The following is a 21349-nucleotide window of genomic DNA, read 5'->3' as shown; positions in this document are numbered from 1 at the left end:
CTCAGGTAACCATCCTGAACCACCTTGAACCTGTATCAACCTCGGTTTGAAATGGTTCACAATGGTTCGTAATGGTTCATGCCTTTACCTGTGTCTGAAGTCAAAGACTTGTGTGTCTGCAAATCAGGGATGGAACCGCTTAGTGGGCCCATCTTACCAAACTCTTGAACTGGGATGAATCTTGTCAAACCTACTTGAACCTCACTGAACTTGGTTTGAAGTGGTTCACAAAGGTGCAAGATATTTCACATTTGTCTTTGTTTGTTTAGAACTATGAGCCCCCCATGTTTGTATGTGAGAAATGAAACTTGATTGGTAGGTCAGCCTTTATTGGTCTTTGAACTTCCTATAATCTTGTTGAACCCACATGAACTCGGTTCAATGTGGTTCAATGTGGTTCGTCGCGGTTCACAGGTATAAGGTAATTTACCTATTTTGAGTGTTGAGATACTTAAGTACATAATAGAACAAGTTACAAAGGTAAAAGACATGAACCGACTAGACGAACTCATATGAGATAGGACCTTCACGACTAATGAACATAATTTTCATGGACCATCCATACTTCAAAATAGGAATAGGGTGACTCAATATACAAGGAATAACACATTGTTAGGCATTTAGAGCTTCCTTGTTCAAGATCGAATTAGAGATTTGGTAATTCATCTTGAAATAATAAGTGTTTCATCCTGCACTCTAAGGTGGTGATAAAACTCACATCTACCGGTACTAATTATGGAAGGTCGTGACCTTTGAAAAGGCCAGCCATGATGAAGAGTTGTGACTCTTCCTCACGTTGTAGGATATAAACAGGAGAACATTCCATTTGAAGAGCAATTTGGGAATAATATATTATTCTCAAAAACAAACAATGAAGGTGGTAACATATTTAATGCAAATTAAATATTATATATGCTAACCAACTTGATTTGATAAATCGTATTGTTTGGTGAAAAGGTGGCTTTTGGAAGGTATAGAGGTATGTTGAGAATCATTTGGGCATCCAGTCAACGCAATATCCTTCTATTTAGGAACAAACTTATAAAGCAGATATGAGGTCATAAAAAAACGAACTTTGTGGGAATGAGAAGGCCTGTGAGCAAATATGAAGGGTATGAGCAGACCTAAAGAGTGAATTGTTACAGACCTACAACCTAAATTGAGAGCAATCTAAAAGGTCAGATTTATAGTAGAATAAAGGAAGACTTAAGGCAATGTCTAGAGGGACTTATTTGAAGAAGACCATTGAACACTAGCAAAGGGAAATGCATATACAATAGAGACAATTAATACAACAGAGAAAATCAAACCTATGGATTGATTACCCCAAGAGATGGATCTGGTCATGGTTGGGCGTTCCTACCTCTTGTTAGATGTAACACAAAACTCCATGATAAATTGAGTACCCTAAGAGATGGTTCTGGTCCCAGTTTAACGTTCTTGCCTCATGTGGGCTAAGTGATGAATTGATTACCCCAAGAGATCGATCGAGTTCTAATAGGACATTTCCACCTCTTGTGAGCTAAGTGATGAATTGTTTACCCTAATAGATGGATCTGATCCTCGTTAAACATTCCTACCTCTTGTGGGCTAAGTGATGAATTGGTTACCCAAGAGATGGATCCAGTCTTGACTTGACATTCCCACCTCTTGTGGGCTAAATGATAAATTAATCACCCTAAGAGATGGATTTGGTTACAATCGGGCATTCCTACCTCTTGTTGGTAAGTGATTAATTTATTGCCTAAAGAGAAAGTTCTAATCCTAGTTGGAAATTCCTACTGTTTGTGGGCTAAGCAATGAGTTTATTATCCCAAGAGATGCATTTGGTTTTGGTTGGACATTGTCGCCTCTTGTGTGTTAAGTTATGGATTGATTTCCTCAAGAGATGGATTTGTTCCTTGTTAGATGTTTCTAGCTTGTGGGCTAAATAATGAATTGATTACCCTAAGATATGGATCTAGATCTGGTTGGGTGTTCTTAAATCTTGTGGGCTAAGTAATGAATTAATTACCACAATAGATGGATCTTCTCCTAGGTTGGCGTTCCTACCTCTTGTGGGCTAAGTGATGAATTGATTTCCCTAAGAAATGGATCCGGACCAAGTTGGAAATTTCTACTTCTCGTGGGCTAAGTTATGAATTGATTACTCCAGAGATCGATACATTCCTGGTTGGAAGTTATTGTGCTAAGGAATGAACTGATTACAGAAAAGGATGGTTCTGGTCCAATTTAGACATCCCTGCCTTTGTGGGCTATAAAGCAAAAGGCTGTAATTTTATGATTTGTTCAGAGATGGTACCCCACACACCCTACCAATTTGAGGACATTACAAAGGAACTCTGTCAATGATATTAGTTATATCATATGATTGAGTTAATGCTTCTAACCCTAGTATGAAAGATATTTTATATTGATTATATTCAAATTTGTAACTTCAAGGCAAAAAACCAAGGCATTGTCAAACATAACATTACATAAATCCCAGCATGTGAGGTTCCTATTTGAGTTTGTCTTCCTGTGCCTTCACTAGAGTTCTAGCAGAGTGACATTCTTCACTCGATTGCTCTACTGCTTGGAGAACCTATTGTCTCTATGTTTCAAACTCATTACTTATGCCTCCATTTGTGTTGAAATTGATTTAAATAACCTCTTTTTGAATTATATGAAAATTTACCTTGGATCCTCTTCTCGGATTCAACAACTCGACTATAAGATGCTTTTAAACACATGTCATGTCTTTCATGTGGATGGGCATTAATGAATTTAGTAACATAGATCTAATCAGATAGCTGCTGCAATTTATGATCCCTCCTCCTTTGCACCTAAGATTGATAAAGGGAAAGATCCCACAATAGATGGTGGTGCATACAAAGAGGGTTTCATTCCTACTAAGACTTACAAAAGGAGAGGGGGCAGAAGAGAACTAAAGGACAGGAAATGATGATATTTTCAATTGGTGGTTTGAGGCTCTTATAACTTGGTCCAACAAGAGGGACTTCCAAATGAGCTACCTCTAGATGTTAGCTTCTTGGAAGCAATTATGGCTAATGATGGAGAGAAAAATAACTGAACATCAATAGCTTGCAAATTGGGCAAATGGATATTGACTAACCTTCTCAAAAGCAGGTTGCTTCAAAACCAAGTGAGACCACAACTTTGAAGGATGCTAGTTAAGGAAGTTTGGACCCTAGGGGAATAATAAGAGGTGCTTCTTAGGTGTTGGGCTTGTAACAAAGACCCCTTGAAAAGAATCCTTTGGATAAAGTCATGTCTCTATGAGTGTGGCTGGAGAGGGAGGAGTAAGAAAGATCAGGAGAAGGTAAAGCTAACCGGATGAACATTGGTAGAATTTGGGTCAACATAGACCATTGATTACGGTTTCTTCCAATCTCACAAATGACTGTCCTACCATGGAATGTAAGGAGTATGAATAACACCCCTAGACAAAAGGTTTGGGAGTTTACAAAGTCTCATTCTCCTGATATTATCTTTATTAAAGAATCCAAATTGATAATGTATGGTATGTTAAACAGTCCTTAGATCCAGCCTCCTGACTAAGTTAGGGTGTTGGTGCTCATGGTAACTTTGGTTGTGTGTCTTATTTTTGGGATCTAAAGGAAGTTATTACCATGTGGTGGCTATCAAATCATTCTTCCATTTCTATGGTTGCTTCTAATTTGGACTCAAGTGAAACTTATCTTTTCACTAATGTCTACGCTCTGGCTGATCTTACAAGCATGTCACAACTTTTGGCTCATTTTAGATTTGTTTGATCTCTTGAGCCTTATCTTCCTTAGATTGTGACTATAAACTTCAATGAAATTTCTACCTTGAAGGAAAAAAGATAAATCTTACTCAGATTGGATCATTCTGCTAATCTACTTAGGGATAATATTGCTCTCTTGAATGTTATTGTTGAGAAGCTAAACAATGGTATATTTAATTGGAACAACAAATAAGTGGTGCACATGCTATTTCTGAGAAGTTGGCTGATTTCTTGTCTCTTGATTTTGGATGGGGGATAGGTGGACTACCAACTCAAAGATTCTGAATTACAGAAGTTTTTGTCATTGGTCGATCAAACTCTCAAAACAACTTCTTTCCAGGTCTCAAAGAAGCCCTCTTTTAAGTTCCAACATATGTGGTTGCAAGACCTTTCTCTTCACGTTTTAATAATGGACTTGTGTGTTACGCTTTTGAGGTAGACTAGAGTAATAAATAGTATTAAATATAATGCAGAATATGAGGCAAACTAACAAAACATACTAACACAAAGATTTAGTTTAGTTCACCCAACATGGGCTACATCCACCAAAGAAATTGTCGTCCACTACTTCCATTATCTAGCAAAGAGAAAATAACAATATGATGTCTTGTTAGTTTACAAAGGTTGATTTATGTGTCAAAACAATGGTTGACTCCATCAAATAATAGGCCCCCTGCACTTCTTCAGATGTGTAGTGTCATGGTTTAAACACTTTGTTGGTGAAGCAGAAATTGAGGTTCAAATCCCTATTGGGCCACCGTGCACACGTCTTGGCCTGCATGGGTTGTTGAGCTTACATATATGAACAAACCAAGTGTCAGGATGAGATCCCCCTGTTTGTCGCCTCGCCAAGTCATAGCTTTGAATTCAAAGCATTTCATGTGGAGCCAAAAGGCGTGTCAAGCCAGCATTACAGATGACTTTAAAAAAATATTAGGTATTTAAAAAAAATAGGCACCACTACACTCCTTTGCTGATTGATTTGGGGGGGAACATGGCTGACAAAGTCACCAAAGTTTAAACCCAACAAAATGATCAATCACCACAAACCAACAATCGCCCACTTGGAGAACGCTCAAGTTCACTCTGAATAATCTCCCATTTGGAAACATATATTTGACAAATAGTGCTGCCCATGTAACTCCCACTATATTGACAATTTTAATTTGGAACTCACCATTATCGTATCAGATTACTTTAATCGATCGATATGCTATACTGTTTAGTCCCTGCAATCTACTTTGGTCATTTATGGGCAGTTCTATTATTTCTTTATTTCTTTTGGTGGTGCATAAGCATATATTGTGCATGATCCAGCTAATACGGGACATTTTTTACTTTAGCCTGAAAAACTTTATAATGTTTGTTGATTGTAGGACAGAAAACATAATAAAAAGATACAAATATTATTCAGCTAAGAAGGATTAACAAATGATTGGTAATGTTATATCAAAACAATATAAAGCCTCCTGACGTGAAGTTTTCTGAGTCATTTAAAATAAACTGTCAATATATGTCAAAAAATGGCCGCAGGCAGAGAAAGCAGCATCAAAACAGCATTATTTGAACCATAAAATATGATTATTTGTACTAGACAATTTTAATTTGGAACTAACCAAAATTGTATCAGATTACATTAATCAATCAAAATATGCTATAGCATTCAGTCCCTGCAACCTACTTTGGTCATTAATGGGCAGTTCTATTATTTCTTTTGGTGGCGCATAAGTATATATTGTGCATGATCAAAGCATTATTATGCCTTGTCCAGTTCTAGTGGTACTTACCAATTTTAATTAGAATGAAGGTGAATTATTTTGCTTCAAAGATTGCTAGCAAAACCAAAATCAGCTCCTTGAGGCTTTTATAATTGACTTGACTCGCAATCACTTCAATAATTTTGAAAATTGGAATGGGTAAAGCTGTTGTGACTTGCAATCACTTATATAATTTTGAAAATTGGAATGGGTAAAGCTGTTGTGACTTGCATAATTATTTAGAATCAAGATAATAAAAAGAATCCATAATATTTTCTTTCCACAACACAAATCATAGAGATGGAACAAGTCATCTATAACATATTTTTTCTGGAAGAAAGGCACATAAGCTCCATACCTCAATAATTCCTAGAGATTTTAGAGAAGACACTTGTCCCTTTGAACTTAGAAGTGGGATACAAGCTTTCAGACATAACTGTACAACATTCCCCAGAGAATGATAATATCTTTTTCTATCATCTAATGCCAACAAAGCCTGTTCCCAATGCTCCAAAGATAAATCATCTTCAGTGACTTTGGTACCCTCACTACAGTCTGTGACAAAGAAATCTAACTGTTAGACATTCTGTTAAACTAGAAATACTTTACTTCATTTAAAGGAAGGCAAATAATGTATCAGTTCTTAGCGGGAGATGAAATTATTACTTCGGTAGGTTCCATCAAAAACAATCAGAAAATCCTAAAATTTCACACATTTCTCAAGCAATATTCCAAGGATATCTACAAGTCAAGTAATCATTCCTGGAATTCTGTCAATCAAAACCATGCACTGCACAAGAAAAAATAAAGATTCATCTGCTTTGAATACCTCTTTCAAGAGTAGTATCTGCATCTTTGTTGTTTGCACCAGAAGGCTTGCCCAAAGATAATTCAGAATCGCTTGAGTGAAATTTCTGTATCCTCTCTTTAAGATATTCAACTTCTGATTGAATATGCTGAAAATAATATGATGATTTTTGTATTATTGAATTTGCTTCCCACCTTAAAGCTTTAACAATTTCATCCAAAGCCTGATAAGCACGGAACAGACAAAACATGAGCATATTATCAAATATTTGCACTAGTAAATCATAAAACAATTCCTCTATACACATATACAAGCTGACAAATGAGAAAAATGGAACCCAGAACTTTACTAAAGATCAAGAAATATGAAGCATGAAGAGCACATCATCTCAAATATTTAACCATTTCCAGTGTGTCTAAGACAGATTCTTGAAAGAAAGCTCTTTCTCATTTTCTGTTACCTCTAAGATCTGATAAAATAATGATCCACTTTAGAGTTCATCAAAATATATGCATTCTATCTCATCTATCCATATCCCAAAATGTTCATCGTATGCTGCAGTGTATTAATGTTCATCTCAGCTTTTATATATCCTCACAATGTTCCTCATATGCTGCACACAGTATCAAATACTAGACACTCCCCAGCTTCCCCATTCTTGTTTGGTGACAAATATCAATGTCCAGAAAAAGGACAATACATCAGCTCATAAAAATGAAAATAACAATGTGAAATCAGTTTGGGTGTGGGGCATGGTTAACACAGAAACACATAATGTATGTGCTAGCTAATACTGAATGTCTTCTCAGATCCTATGACAAAACACTGTCATGATTGCAATATCTATTATAAAATATTTATTCAGTAAGTCAAGTCCTTTACACAAGGGCTCTCATACAGAGCCATTCCTATAAGAAGCCAAGTCCCGAGATATTTGAGATGCTGTAAACAGTGGCTGAAGGCAACCCTCAAGAAAATCTGGCTTTGCCAAACTGACAAACGATCACAACAAGTGAACAAGAAAATAGATTCAGTGAAGATTAATTTAAATGACCACACACCTGGCAACAGAGAAAATTGAAACAATTTGGAGCTATTGATCGAGCACGTTTTTTTATAAAGAACATATTGTATTTGTTTTAAGTTGTAATAGAGGGATCTGCAAACAAAGTTAGAGCAGCTTCAAGAAATTAAATATAAGCATAGACTACGATGATCAGTAAAGAATTATTGCTGAAGATTCCACAGGAATTATTGCTCCTTTTAATCATATGGGAGATAAGTAGAAGGCAAGTAAAACCTGACTCCTAAACAACTAAGAGTATTTATATAAAAGATTAGCTGTGTGTAGTCGGTCTACAATGTCTATTATTATGTTTCAATCTAAGTTACCAGTTCAAGATTGAGAACAGTGTGGGTACAAGAACCCAATACATGGCTTCATGAAAATGTTTTTTTAAGGGGTTTTGGTACATGTATGTGTTGGGTGGATATTTTGCAACCGACAATTTTGGGTAAAAATTCAGTCGCAAAATACGATGACCAGCCACAGCATGTGAGATAGAGTCTCTCCTACCTTAAAGGGAAGGCTCCCCCTTCTCACTGTTCCTTGGATCAACTCAAGGTAAGAAAGAAATTGAGATATTTATAAAGAGGGTGTTACTATTATCCTTTCTTCTTAACTTTCAAGAAAGTATCCACTTATTTGTAAGGCGAATAATGGGCAAGGTGAATCTCTAATTACACTTCTATCTCGAGCTGGAAACAGTGATACCGATAAATTTTAACTAACTCAAAGGCTAGCCAAAACGTACCAGTTTGGCTCTAAGTCCTGTTGTACTTCTATATTGTAAAAGTTTTACAATTAGGGCACAAAGACTCCTAAAAGTAAGAACAATCTAACTATTTTGCGAATTAAGATGAAAATACAAGTCACAGACAAAGCTTCTAGCTATGGATTTTCACAATTGTTCCTGGTCAAAGCTCGAGCTTCAATTGTTTCTTAACTCTCTATGCTCTTTTGTTGAACACACAACAATAACATGAATCAAGACAATAGGAACAAATTATAGTCAAAGCTTCGAATCCAATTGCTTTTTTTATTCACTTTTCTCCCAAATTCGTACTACACAATCAAAGTTATGCTTGCACAAATGTGGCAGAGCTTTCTTGCATACAACAAAAGATATTTTTTACAATGAGAGGGCACTCCTTTATATAGGCAAAGAAGTTGAGAAAAAGGGGGAGGAAAAAGTGGGAGCAACTCAACCAACTTTGACCAAGTCTAACTACAAGAGAAAATACAGGGTTACATGCAATTGCACGTGCAACTCGCATTACATCTTTTACATATATGTAATTCGCATTACATGCAATTATACTTTTTCATATAATGCATCTTCTCCAACTACAAACATGAAAGAAGAAGAAAGAAGACAGACGAGAAAAGAACAATTCTGAAGGGCCTTGTACTTGACGATACAATCCTAGATGATAACAGGATTGGGAGTTCTTGTACTTTGTATTGCTGCATTCACGTTGATAACCATAGTGTTGCGTCTTTTGATGAATTGTCTATTATCATGTGGAAACTTGATGTGATCCATCTTTTCTCGCTCAAGTTGTCGTGAATTCTCCTTTGTAGATCAGCACAAACTAGAGTCTTTGACACTTTGAAAACCTTCTTGAGGATGTTCGGATGTACACTCGGAACAATTTTCCATCAGCACCTTTAACTCTTTTTTTTCTATGAAGTAAAGTGTTTCGTCCATGGGAATGCATGTAAATGGAGATTGCCGATTTTCAAAAAGTGACTTGGGCTTTCAAGATGTCACTACACGAAAAATGGATTATATGCAAATGCAACATCTAATGGAAGGTGGAGGGTGAAATGAGATGCAAGTGTGAGTGAAGGATACACTTTAAATGCATATGCGGATTAAGGCTAAGATGAAAATCATGGAAAGATACAAAAACATGTATTTGCTCATGGAAGTGCAAATGCTTATATGAAGAGGAGAAAATGACATCATTTTGACTTTTCAAAAAGTGACTTTTAGTCAAATTTGAACTTTTTAGATGCAATTACACGTAAGACATTTCATGTAATTGTGTCGTGCAAATGGAAATGAAAGATAAGATGGATGAAAACGGAAGTGGAAAATGGGATTACATGCATGTGTGTATGGCAAATGAGGTGAAAAACATGTAATCACATTTGTCGGATGAGATGTGAGGTGTAATGACATGGAAACGGAATGTGAAATGAAATGATAATGCTTTCGCATGTAGTGAAGGAAAAACAAGTTTTTGGGAAAAAACTTGCAACTTCTCCAAAATGGAGAAAAACTGGCAACAAGCACACAAAATCAAAACAAAAGAAAAACATACTTTTGAAAACAACTCAAAATATGCCAAGATGCAATACACTCCGAAGATGAAATTCGAATTTGGAACTTGGGGAAGAACCAAAAACATCAAAATGAAGGAGAAATTCATATTTAAAGGAAAAATGCACATTCTAAGGCAAAGATTCTTACGAATGACATCCTTTCAACAATTTCATGCATAAAATCAGCAAGGATAAACATGAATTAAAATGCAAGAAAGAAGAGATCCACTTACATGAAGAATATGTGCCAAAAATGAAGGAGAAAGAGCTCAAATAGCAAGTTTTATAGTCTTAAGACCAATTCTCCCTTAAATCCGGATTTTCAAACAACCTTTTGACTTTTTCAGCACTTGCATGTAATGGACATTCAATGGTCGGATTTGACATGAAAGTGTCAAATAAATGGTCTCCAAAAACAATATCATGCATTTAAAACTCAAAAACAATCCCTTTTGATCAAATGTAAGGGCTGAAAATGAAATTTTTTGAGTTTTTTGAACAAAAATATGACTTTTTAATTCAAAAATCTGGGCCGTTTTTGCAAAAACGTGACTAAAAAATGCATGTTTTAAAGTCATTTTTGACTTGTGAATGCAAAAACGAATTTCCCCAAATGCATATACATGGATCAAAATGCAAAAAAGTGACTTCAAAACGCATAAAAGTGGATTAAAACCCCAATTTTTCGAGCATTCTAAGCAAAAACGTCTCTCCAAGCAAAAACGATTTGGTGTTTTAACACCAAAATAATGATCACAATGAAATGGAATCAGCAAATAAGGTCAAAATGATTTGATTCCAAACAAAAACATGTTCCAAATTTGAAGATTTATGGAGTTTTTCCAAAAAACGTGCCCTAGCTTGGGAGTTTCAAACACGTTTTTGGGTGCAATAACTTGATTTTTGATGAGGGCAAAATGCTCACCACTCCAAAACATGATGAATGCAACTGATTTCATTCAAATCCATAAAGAAAATCAAAAGTTATGATCAAAATAGGAGGTTTTTGGAGCAAGAACATGTTTTCTTCACATAATAGGACATTTTTATGTTCATTACATATTTTAAAACATGTTGGAAGGCAAAAGAGGACCTTTTAGAGTCCATTACATGTTTTAAAATATGTCTTGAGACATAATCTCACTTTTTGAAGCCCATTACATATTTTAAAATGTGCAAGTCTCCAAAATCCCACTTTTTGGAGTCACTTATATATTTTATAAACATATCTCACATTTTTCATGCACAAGCATGAAAACTCAACTTTTCATGTCATTGCATCAAAAAGGTCCACTTTTACAAGCATTGATGTAATGACTTGAAAAAGGTCCTCAAAATGAGTTTTCATATGCATTAGCATGAAAAGTTTCCACTTTTCATAGTTTTTTACATGCATATGCACATAAAATGTCCACTTTTAGGCTTTTAAGTTATGCATTTCACTTATTTTTATAAAAATGTCAACAATATGGGTCAAAAATAACATTTATGCATCATATTGATCAATATAATACATAAACATTATATTAAAGTAACATTTATATAAGTATTTGATTTAAAAAATCAAAAATTTAAAAAGTAACTATATAGTTCTATAGTCACTTTAAGTGAAAAATTAAAAAGTAACTCAACTTATAATTATAACATAAAGTGCACTATAGTCACTTTAAGTTATAAATTTAAAAGATAAAGTAACTTAAAAACATAACAAAAAGTGAGTAAAATGTTATATTTTCAAAAAGTGAATGTCAAAATGAAAATATAACATCATTTTTTTAATTCGTGCTGTTGCACCTAAAATGTCCACTTTTCAGGGACTAAAATGACCATATCTCTTGACTGACAACTCTGATTGACCTCTAGGTTAGACCAAATCGAAGGGGAAAACGAAAGACGTGATATGAGCAAAACCAAAGGACTAAAAACAAACAAACTTCAAAAATCAAGCAAAGGCTCGACAGAAAGCAAAACGAAAATGACTTGACAAAGGCCTTCAGTAAAAGGATTCATTGTATCAATTGGTAGCAATTGGTTAATCAATACTAACCAATTAAATAATGAAATAAACTCAGAGAAATGCGAAACTAATTTGAAAAAGTTTCGTACTGTTACCTACATTTTGTGGTGACAAAATGCAGGACAACAGTACGTATATATATGCATTATATATACAAAGAAATAAGAGAAATATGCAGAATTCTAAAACTAAATCATTTCATAGTATGACACTTGATCATTGATCAATGCCACAAGTCAAAGATAAATATTAAATGCCAAGTAATGGTGGGAAAGTAATTGAATAAGCATATACATACCCACAACAGGTATCATGTGTGCACTCAATAGGTACCCATACACATACCCATACCAGGAGCGTACCTGAACCTAGTACAGGCTCTGTGGGTACAAACTCAATAACATAGTTTTTGATAATAGTGGTTATCTAAATATGCATTAATTGTTTGTCAGCTTTGCCCAGTTACAAGTGTCAGTTGGTTGACGATTGTGGTCTTCCTGGTAACCATCGAGTGTATTATCAAGCAGAGCAAACTGATCTAGATGGATCAACTCTGACTCCTAGCTAACCATCTCTAGTCTTCTTCTACATTAATTTCATGTACAACCAAACATTTATCTCTTCCTATATTCGGCATGCATTGTCATCCCTATTAGTAATTCATGTATTTTCTTTTATGAGATAGAGCAGTAAACATTTTCCATTGTTTCTTTAAACAAAATCAAGTTGTATTTTAAGTCATTCATACCCTCATATAAAAATAAAGACGAGAAAAGGCCACAATGTGGTCAAGGCAATTGTTTACCGTACAGGGTAAAAGGATACTTAATGCATGTAGTATAGTAAGATATAACACAAAACAGATACTTTATTCATATATGCAATATGCACCTCAATGCTTATAATATGATTATGCTCATTACAATGATTCTAATGATTACAATGACAATTTTCCGAAGTCCCTTTTGGACAGTGTACATACACTTTTCTGAAGGGATGACTCAACCATCACGCGCCCATTTGGATACTATTCTATCCGTCGGCTACAATATAGAATTTACTGACAACATCATCCCCCCAAAAAGTGAAGTTGTCTCCAAACGACAATTACAAAATATTCGAGACAAATTAACAAAATAGAATATGATTGTAACTAACTATAACAGGATAGATCTTTTTCCATCACATCACATTCACATTTCTCCCGTGCCTGCACCAAACTGGTCTCTAAAACACATTGCATCTATAGCCTCTGCTAACACAATACTTTCTTCTTAGCCAAGTTGACCTTGATAGCCACCCGTGCCACCTTCTCTGCTTCCAACACCTGGGTACGCTAAGCCAAGTGTCGCTCCACTGCCTCCAACTGGATGATCAACTCCTCCGAGCTCTCTATGCATCCAACAAGACAACCTCACATCCAACACCTACTCTGAGTGCCTCAAAGCATAGCACCCCTCTCGAAAGGCTTGCTCCAGTGCTCTCTCCACCTCTGACATACAAACACTCCATGCCTGCAGCAGCTTCAAGTCTCATCAACTAGTCACACTTCCCACAACTGATAACTTAACTGGCTGGGGGTCTAGAGGCAACGCCCCCAGCGGGGTTAAGGGGCAACACCCTTGCAAGGTGCTGGGCCCAAGACCAAATTAACACCCTTAAACTCATACAGAAGTGCATGGAACACACCATTTTTGTGATTTTCTTCTGATCCCATACTCTTCTTACCAACCACTTATGTTTTCTTCCTTACCTATTGATGTCTTTCCCTCTGGTACCGTACGTTTTCCATTGTCAATTGTTATGATTTGTCATCGGTCTTTTTTGTAAGAACATCCACGAGTGTCTCCTACTCGACCGTACGGTTACGACACTTCACTGCTCTTGATACGTACGGTGCTTCCTCTTTTTATACCACAACATTACTTCATACGTTGTGCGGCCACATGATGGATTGCTTTTGCCATAGCCGTACAGCCGTACGGTCTCCTTACTATCGTAGGATCTACCTGCTACTATAGGACCTCCGCACTCTAACTATTGCTACCATACGAAACGTACAGTATGGTTCTACTGCTATTGATGTCCGTATGTGTTCATGTCTGTATGTGTTCATTGTACAGTCTCTCTCATTCGTCGTACGGTCACCCAACCTCCAAGCAATACGGTCGTACAATTCACTTAAGGGCCTCTCCTTGCAACTTTCCCGATCGTACAATGTATCCTGATTTATTCCTCTATATGGTCATACATACTCCAACCTTTTGCCTGACCGTATGGTGTCTGTTCCCCTGAATGTATTCTTTAAGTCCGTATGGTATCCCTTGCACTAGATGGCCATACGGTATGCCTTTCTTTCTACTTTGAGTGTCGTGCGATGCCTTGCAATGTCTCTATTCTTTTGTCTTCCGTATGGCACACTTTTGTGCCACCAAATTGTCGTACGATGTTTAAGTTTCACCCTTCCCTCATTTTAGTATAGCACCTCTCCCTTTTTCATACGATCGTACAAAGGTTGTTTGTGTGTACAATTCCTCTTTGCAATTTCACGAGCCATACGATAAACTGTTCCTTCCCAATAGTCGTACGGTTCCAATTTTCTCCTCTTTATGCTATTGTACGGGTCTCAAAAGTCGTACGACACTTTAATATTCATGTTCTTCATACTCATCCTTTTATTACTTCTGTGTCTGTACTAAAAAAGTATGCTCAATTTTATATATTATCTACATTTTCATATATACATTAATAATTACTACTTTTACACTTTCTCTCAATTGTCCATCCACAGAGGTGCATTATTTCTTTCATGATAGACTTTGAGCTTCAACCCATTCACTGCATTGGCTACTTTCTTCCCGTCAAGCATCCATAATTTTATTGCTCTGTTATCGCCCACTTCACGGATTTTATATCGTCCTACCCAATTTACTTTGAACTTTCCTGGTTTGATCTCGTTCCACCCATTATACTTCAAAACTAACTGGCCTGATTGAAATTTATTCAATTTCAAATGCTTGTCATGCCATACCTTTCGCCTATTTTGTGTAACTTTCATGGCCCATTGTGCTTGCAATTATTGCTCATCTAGTTTATTTAAATTGTACAACCTTTCTCTCAAACTTTCCATATCTCCCAATTTGTTCTCAATCATGATCCTTAAACTCGATACCATGAATTTCGTCAGCTGCCACTCTTTGCCGTCAATAATTGTATTCTTGATTCTAGAACCTTCACTTTGTACAATTGCAGATTTTATTAATCCCTTCCTCTTTGTTTTTTGTACAGACGGTACGATGTGTTTTCCTTGCTTTCGGCACCTTTCTACTATATCCACGGTGCGGTGTAACCCTCTCTTTCCGTGCAATCCGTTCATCGGGTACCATACGATTGAATCTTTCCTTTTGCTAGGTTCATATGGTATGTTCTTCCCTTCACCTTCAACCGTAACCGCCTTTCCTTCTTCCACTTCTCTATATTCCTTCGGACATTCATTTTCCTCTCCTTTTTGACCTTCGTCAACCCTTAACATATTATAGCTCGAAAAGAGCTTGTAATCCTCCATTTGCCAATGGAGTAGGCCATTCACTGAGTCTAGGTCGTCATCATTCAACCCTCCTAATCTCAACACTCCTTCATCCGATTCTATTCTATTCTTTCCTTCATCGTCACTCTCACCTTCACCTTATGAGTGACGACGTTGCCTCCTCACCTACCATCTATGCGTGCAAGTCAATTATAAATCTTTGGCCTCCATGTTCCATGGATAGGGTATTTCGTTTCCAGTGCTGTTTCACTTTTGCTTGCACTAGCCCCGTCCAAAGATAGTGTCATACCCTCTTCTTTTCAGTGGAATGACCACAAAATCTAATAAACATGGTTGCGTTCCAATAGTTACCGGTTGTGCCATCAAGGTTCCCAACGGTTTGATTCTGTGTTGGTTCGCCATGAGTAACTAGAATGTAGGTGGCCACAGCGTAGGTTGCCCTAACTTTTTCCATATAGAAGGTAACACATTCACACGTGACCCTTTGTCCACAATTGTGTCTGTAAGTACAATTCCCAGAATACCGATCTCGACAACTTTCGGGTGCCTTCCCGTCGTGAGTGCCAGTAACATAGGGTTTATTGCCGTTGTTCCACTACCGTCCTTTCCTATTTCCTCTGTTGCTTTCGAAAGCGGTGTCATATTCAGAATGGTCGTCCTTAATTGGGGCATTGTAAGGTGGTCATTTAATTTAATAGGGACTTCTGTTTGCATTACTTGTCTTATCATGTTTTGTTCAGCTAAGTTCCTCTTCGAGGTATCGACAGTGTCTTTTACTTGCAACTTACCTTTTTTCATCTATCTTTCCAGCTCTGTTCGTGCTTGCTGTAACCTCTCGTTTTCTTCTTTTGCATCAGTGTATTTTTCCTTCGTAGCTTGCTCACATGTAATGGCTAGTACCTTCTCATCACATGCTTTGATGCTTAACAAATTTACCCCTTGCTTTGGGCATTTTGAATCTTCATGGTCTCCCAAACCACACCATCTGCATAACAGTTGTGGCATCTCCTTTGTAGTACAATCTCTAGGGAAATGCCCCCAGAGGTTGCACGCACGGCACTATATCATTGGCCGTCCATTCACGTCGTACTATATCTGACTCCGGCCTCCATTGTTATTATCGTTATTATTATTATCACCCCTTCCGCATTGATTATTGTTGTGATAACCCCTTGAGGTTGCATTGTTGTTTGTGTTTGTTCTGGCAGACACTTCTTATGCCAGTAATAATTGTTGGTGTCCTTTTGACTTCATATTAAACGGGCACTCCTTTATGGAATGTCCTGCAACCTGGCAGATATCATAGAATTGTTTCTTCGGGCATGAGCCCTTTATGTGGCCTTCCTCTGAATCCAACGATTTGTGCTTCTTGTTTATTTTTTGTTCGCTTTCCAAATCCATCGCCCTATTATATGCATCTGTGTACAATGTTGGAGGCACAATCTTCATTTTTTTCTTCAGAGCTGGTCGTAGCCTCTCAACAAACCATCGTTTCTTTAATCCGTCACCTGGTGGGCTCTCCATCTTTCCCACCAACTCTTTTAGCCATCTTGCATAGACACGAACCGTTTCGTTCTTTCCCTGCTTTGTGCCATATATTTGTGCTATAATATCGTCATTGTCCCTTAGCAGCCGGAACTCTGCTACGAACTCCTTAACTTCTACCCATGTAGTAAGCTTCTGAGGATCCGCGTCTACAAACCAATCAATTGCTATGCCCTGCAGGGTCGCTACAAACTGTCGGACCCAATCAGCCTCTTCTGTTACACCATTTGCTATCCATAATTGTTTCACACATCTTGCAATGTCTAATTGGATCTATCGTTTCGTCACCATTAAACTTCAGCAATTTCTCCTTTGATCTTGCCATTGCTACTTTATTTTGATTCTGTGGTACTTGTGTACCCACGTTGTTCTGAGTACCCACACTATTCTGAGCACCCACATTGTTCTAAGCACTCGCGTTATTCTCAGTACCCGCGTTGTTCTGAGTACTCACGTTGTTCTAAGCACCCGCGCTATTTTGCACAACCACGATGCTTCAAACAATCACCCTGGTTCCAACAACCATGTTACCTAGTGAAAGATCTTCCTCAAGCGAAGTTGTTTGATTCTCTGCTTGTATATGTTCGTCAGGTGTATCGGGAACGAAAAGTTCACTCCACACTCGTGCTCCTTCGCACTTTGAGTCGTGCGAGTTGCTTCCCTTCCATTCGGATGCTCTACCCTCGACGTATACAAGTTAAAGAACTCCTACCTTGTCTCTTCCACCAAATTTAATCGCTATCGAGTCTCTTCTAGCAGTTCCTCAGCACTCCTCAATCTGCTAGGTGAATGCACTCCCTCCCTCTATGCTCCTTCACCCCCTCGGTGTCCATCGATAATCTATTAAAGCTTCTATCTGCGATCTGCCTATTGTGCTAAAATTGAAACTTCTTGTGTTGTGAGCATTTCATCCTTATCTTTTATCTTATTCCTATCCTTATTAAGCAGATTCGGCATTAATCTTCATAACATTTCCTTCATACAATGTTCGATTGGCAATGGCGCCAAATATTTACCATACAAGGTAAAAGGATACTTAACGCATGTAGTATAGTAAGATATAATGTGATGTCCCCTTCTAGCTAGAGACATCACTTTAGCTGGTGATTAGCCTATCAGAGACCCTCGTAGGCTAATAAGATTGGATAGAGGGTCACCTTGGTGTGGAGATCTTCCAAGGACCAGAGCAGAGTACTCTTCTGGGTTGCCAGAGTTTGTTTATGATGAGTTTTCCTTTGAGTTTGGCTTGGTCAGGCTATTTTTAGCAGTTTTGGAGTTATATACGTATGTGTATATGCATGTACAAGTAAAGGTGGATACAACACGGTATCCTTATATTAACACATTGAGAGCAATTTATAATTCTACCTTTGGGAAATGTTATAATTTATTATTTTGTGCCACCAACCCTTTTAAATATTTTCCAATGACCATATTCTTTTTATATTCTTCATCACGCCTTTATAATTTCCAGCGGCCTATTTGATGTTGTTGAATTAGCCATATGTATTATCGTCTCTTTCAATGGCTCTTGAAAGTAACTCATTATGTAGAACCTTTCCTTATCTTGCTTTTAACCAAGCATGCTCTTGAAACTAGAAGACAATCTCTTTGTATAAGGTTGCATTCATACCAGCAATTACTTTCCATATCAGTGATTACATTTGCATTCACTATTCGCGATTTCATTTTCCATTTTTCAGATTCCATTCATAATGTCGTACTCCCTATTTGTGATAGCATTTCCATATTACATTTGTCCTCTTCTGCGATTTGCACCTACAGTGTTGTAATCCATACTTGAGATTGCATTCCATATTTCATTTGTTCTCTTCTGTGTTTGCACGTACATAAGCCTAGGCTCATATCTACGATTGCATACACAACAGCCTTTGTTCCTCAACTGCAATTTATTTATACTAGCGATGGCTAGAACCTATAAGCTAGGAGCCATACCAGGCATTCCTGTTTTCACTAGCACTTGAGGGTGATAACACCTCAACCAGGTCGTGCATTCTTTCTACATTTCTTTTTCCATTTATGTTATATAATAAGGCTCTAAATCCTAGTTTGGAAATCTAAAAGCAACACTGATAATATACATAGCACCAAACGAACAAGCTTTGTATTCACTATCTTGTTTACATGAATTTGTTTGTATAAAACATGCATAACAGTCCAAATTATCTGTTGCACTTGTTATGATTATTCTTTTCAGAACTTAATTTAATTTGGAAGGATCTCCAACTCTGTGCAATACTTATACAAGGGTATCTAACATATGCCTCTGAGATAAAAGAAGGCACACTTAGAAGGAAATTGTTATGAAATATCATGAATCTTTTATATAAATGTCTATCATAAGCACAGGCTGGCAGAAAGTACTTGACTATGATAAACAAATATTGTTCAAGGATATAGACAGCCACACTAAGATTCATCAAGGATGACAAGCAATTTTTGGATGAAGAATGTGGGTTGATATCAAATGATCGGCAGGTTATACTTGCAAGGTAAAAGAAAGAATTCAAAAACAATCAAACAAGTAATGAACATAAGCAAATATAATTAAAGCAAGCCATCTCATGGTGGTCAATAGGTATTAGTCTTGATTTGAGCCAAGGTAGGATTAGTGGCTCATGATTATTGCTATGATCACTAGAGGTCAGGATAGCTTACAATCAGAAGGATAGGTTGATGAAGGGTATTCACAACCTAGTCGGTTGTGAGTTTACACTCTGCCTTAGGAACGAGAAAGAGAATAAGGAATAGATAGCTAGTCCACCAATCGAGATATGGAAATAATCACCCCATCCTTTCTGAGTTTCCGACGTTGAACCTGCTGCACCAATAGATTACAGAGATGTTGAATATAGAATAGCTGGTTTCGATGCAGGGATGGATAACATCAAGATACTTAGTGGAAGGATAAAGGTGTCCCATGCCCAATCCCAAGTAGGGACGGCCTTCCTCAATTGAGATTGTGTGGGCATACTTAAGGGTCTGTGGTCAGGAGGTTAAGCCCCTGATAATGCTTCTCCTCTCCCCCAGATGCTAGGACTGGCGCAAGACAAGGCAAAGATATGCATTCTTAAGCCTTCACGATTATCGGTATATTCTTTTTTATGTTATTCAAGTTCAGTTAATTATGAAATTATTATGAGACGGTTGCAAACATTTTCTTCAGCATTAAAACAGTTGAACTAAGTAGGAAATGATCTCTCTTTTCATTAAGTAATGGTTAGTTATGATGGCAATTATCCATATTGCATTTGTTGTTTGAATGCTCTTTCAATTCTTAGTTAAGATAATTCAATTAATTAGTTATAAATGTAAATCTCTTCCATATGAACATGTAAAATAGTTGATTTAACTACCTTCTCATGCTCATGAATATGAAAATGTAATTCTGATCAATGATATGATGGTGGTTAAGACTGGGAAAAATGGGATGTTACAAAAGTAGTCAAGTTGAAAGGTTGAGTTAGCCTTCTCTGGAAAAGGGAAGTTGGGAACAAAGTCATGTTCTTTTATTGAGTTGTCCAAGAGTAGACTTCAAAGCATCAAAATGTTGTCAACCAGACGAGAAGAAGTCAAGACAAGGGTGTATAACACATGATCTAAATGCAAAACATGTGTGTTGAAGGCTGAAACAAAGGAAAGAGTTAAGAATTCCTAAATGGCCGAGTCTATGAAAGAAGCATCGGAACATCTAAATCAAAACCCCCTCGCGAACAAATTTGATGCACTAGGTTTGCATCAAAACAAAATCGTGATAAGCTCTAGTGGTGAAAAGAAAAAGTTGCCCAAATTTACACTATAAGACATGAGACAATCTAGCAAAAAATGGGCAAGATGATAAAACAATTTGGTAATAGTCTTTTCCAATCACCTTACGAAGTGCCGTAATTGATTTGTGCAACAAAAATTGACCAAGCCTTCATAAATACATGGGAGGGACTAAAGAAGGTGTTCTCAGAATTTTATTTTATTTTTTATATTGAAATCATTTACAAATCTTGTGCTCATTCAAGCAACAACATGAGAATTACAACTTTATTCAAGCTCTTTTCAAGCAACCAAACTAGAAACAACATTTGGAAGACCAAGAGTCACAACTTAGAATCCACTTTTTTACAATGAGACAAATGCAACCTATAGAAGACCAAGAGTCTCAACTTAGAATTCCACAAAGATGTCCCTCTTGGGATTTGAACCAAGGTCTCCACAATGAGAACTCATTGCTTCGTGATGATAATGAAAAAACAACAGAAATTACAATATAAAACAATTTATTGTAAGAGCTTATAATCGTAGACTTAAAGAATCGTTGGTGAAATTGGAAATAGAACTGACAATTCCTTATGCTTAAACAAAAAAGACAAGTCCTTGGGCCGACATATAGAAATAGAAAGGCTAGTGAAGCGATGGCTAATGTGGAAAATGCTATGCTAAATGAACAATGCCACTCCAATGCAACTACAAGTAGGATAAAAAGTCAATTATAATCCAAGA

General features: G+C 36.9%; 1 protein-coding gene across 6 annotated transcripts in view; it reads right to left on the bottom strand.

Annotated features, from left to right (window-relative positions):
* LOC149565304 (uncharacterized) overlaps positions 1 to 21349 on the bottom strand; it is a 187644-nt gene that overhangs the window by 48149 nt on the left and 118146 nt on the right. For all 6 annotated transcript variants that reach the window (XM_089818838.1, XM_089818835.1, XM_089818840.1 and 3 more), the window contains 2 exons: positions 6356 to 6557; positions 5885 to 6081 (listed from right to left, as the gene is read on the bottom strand). In XM_089818838.1, the coding sequence (XP_089674964.1) occupies positions 5885 to 6081; positions 6356 to 6557 (399 nt within the window). The remainder of the gene's footprint in view (positions 1 to 5884; positions 6082 to 6355; positions 6558 to 21349) is intronic.

Source organism: Cupressus sempervirens, chromosome 3 (genome assembly GCF_028749045.1).
Source record: "Cupressus sempervirens isolate cs-2001-9-10 chromosome 3, ASM2874904v1, whole genome shotgun sequence".
NCBI classification, from domain to species: domain Eukaryota; kingdom Viridiplantae; phylum Streptophyta; class Pinopsida; order Cupressales; family Cupressaceae; genus Cupressus; species Cupressus sempervirens.
The sequence above is the reverse complement of the archived record's forward strand: the minus strand, read 5'-3'. Positions and strand labels throughout refer to the sequence as shown.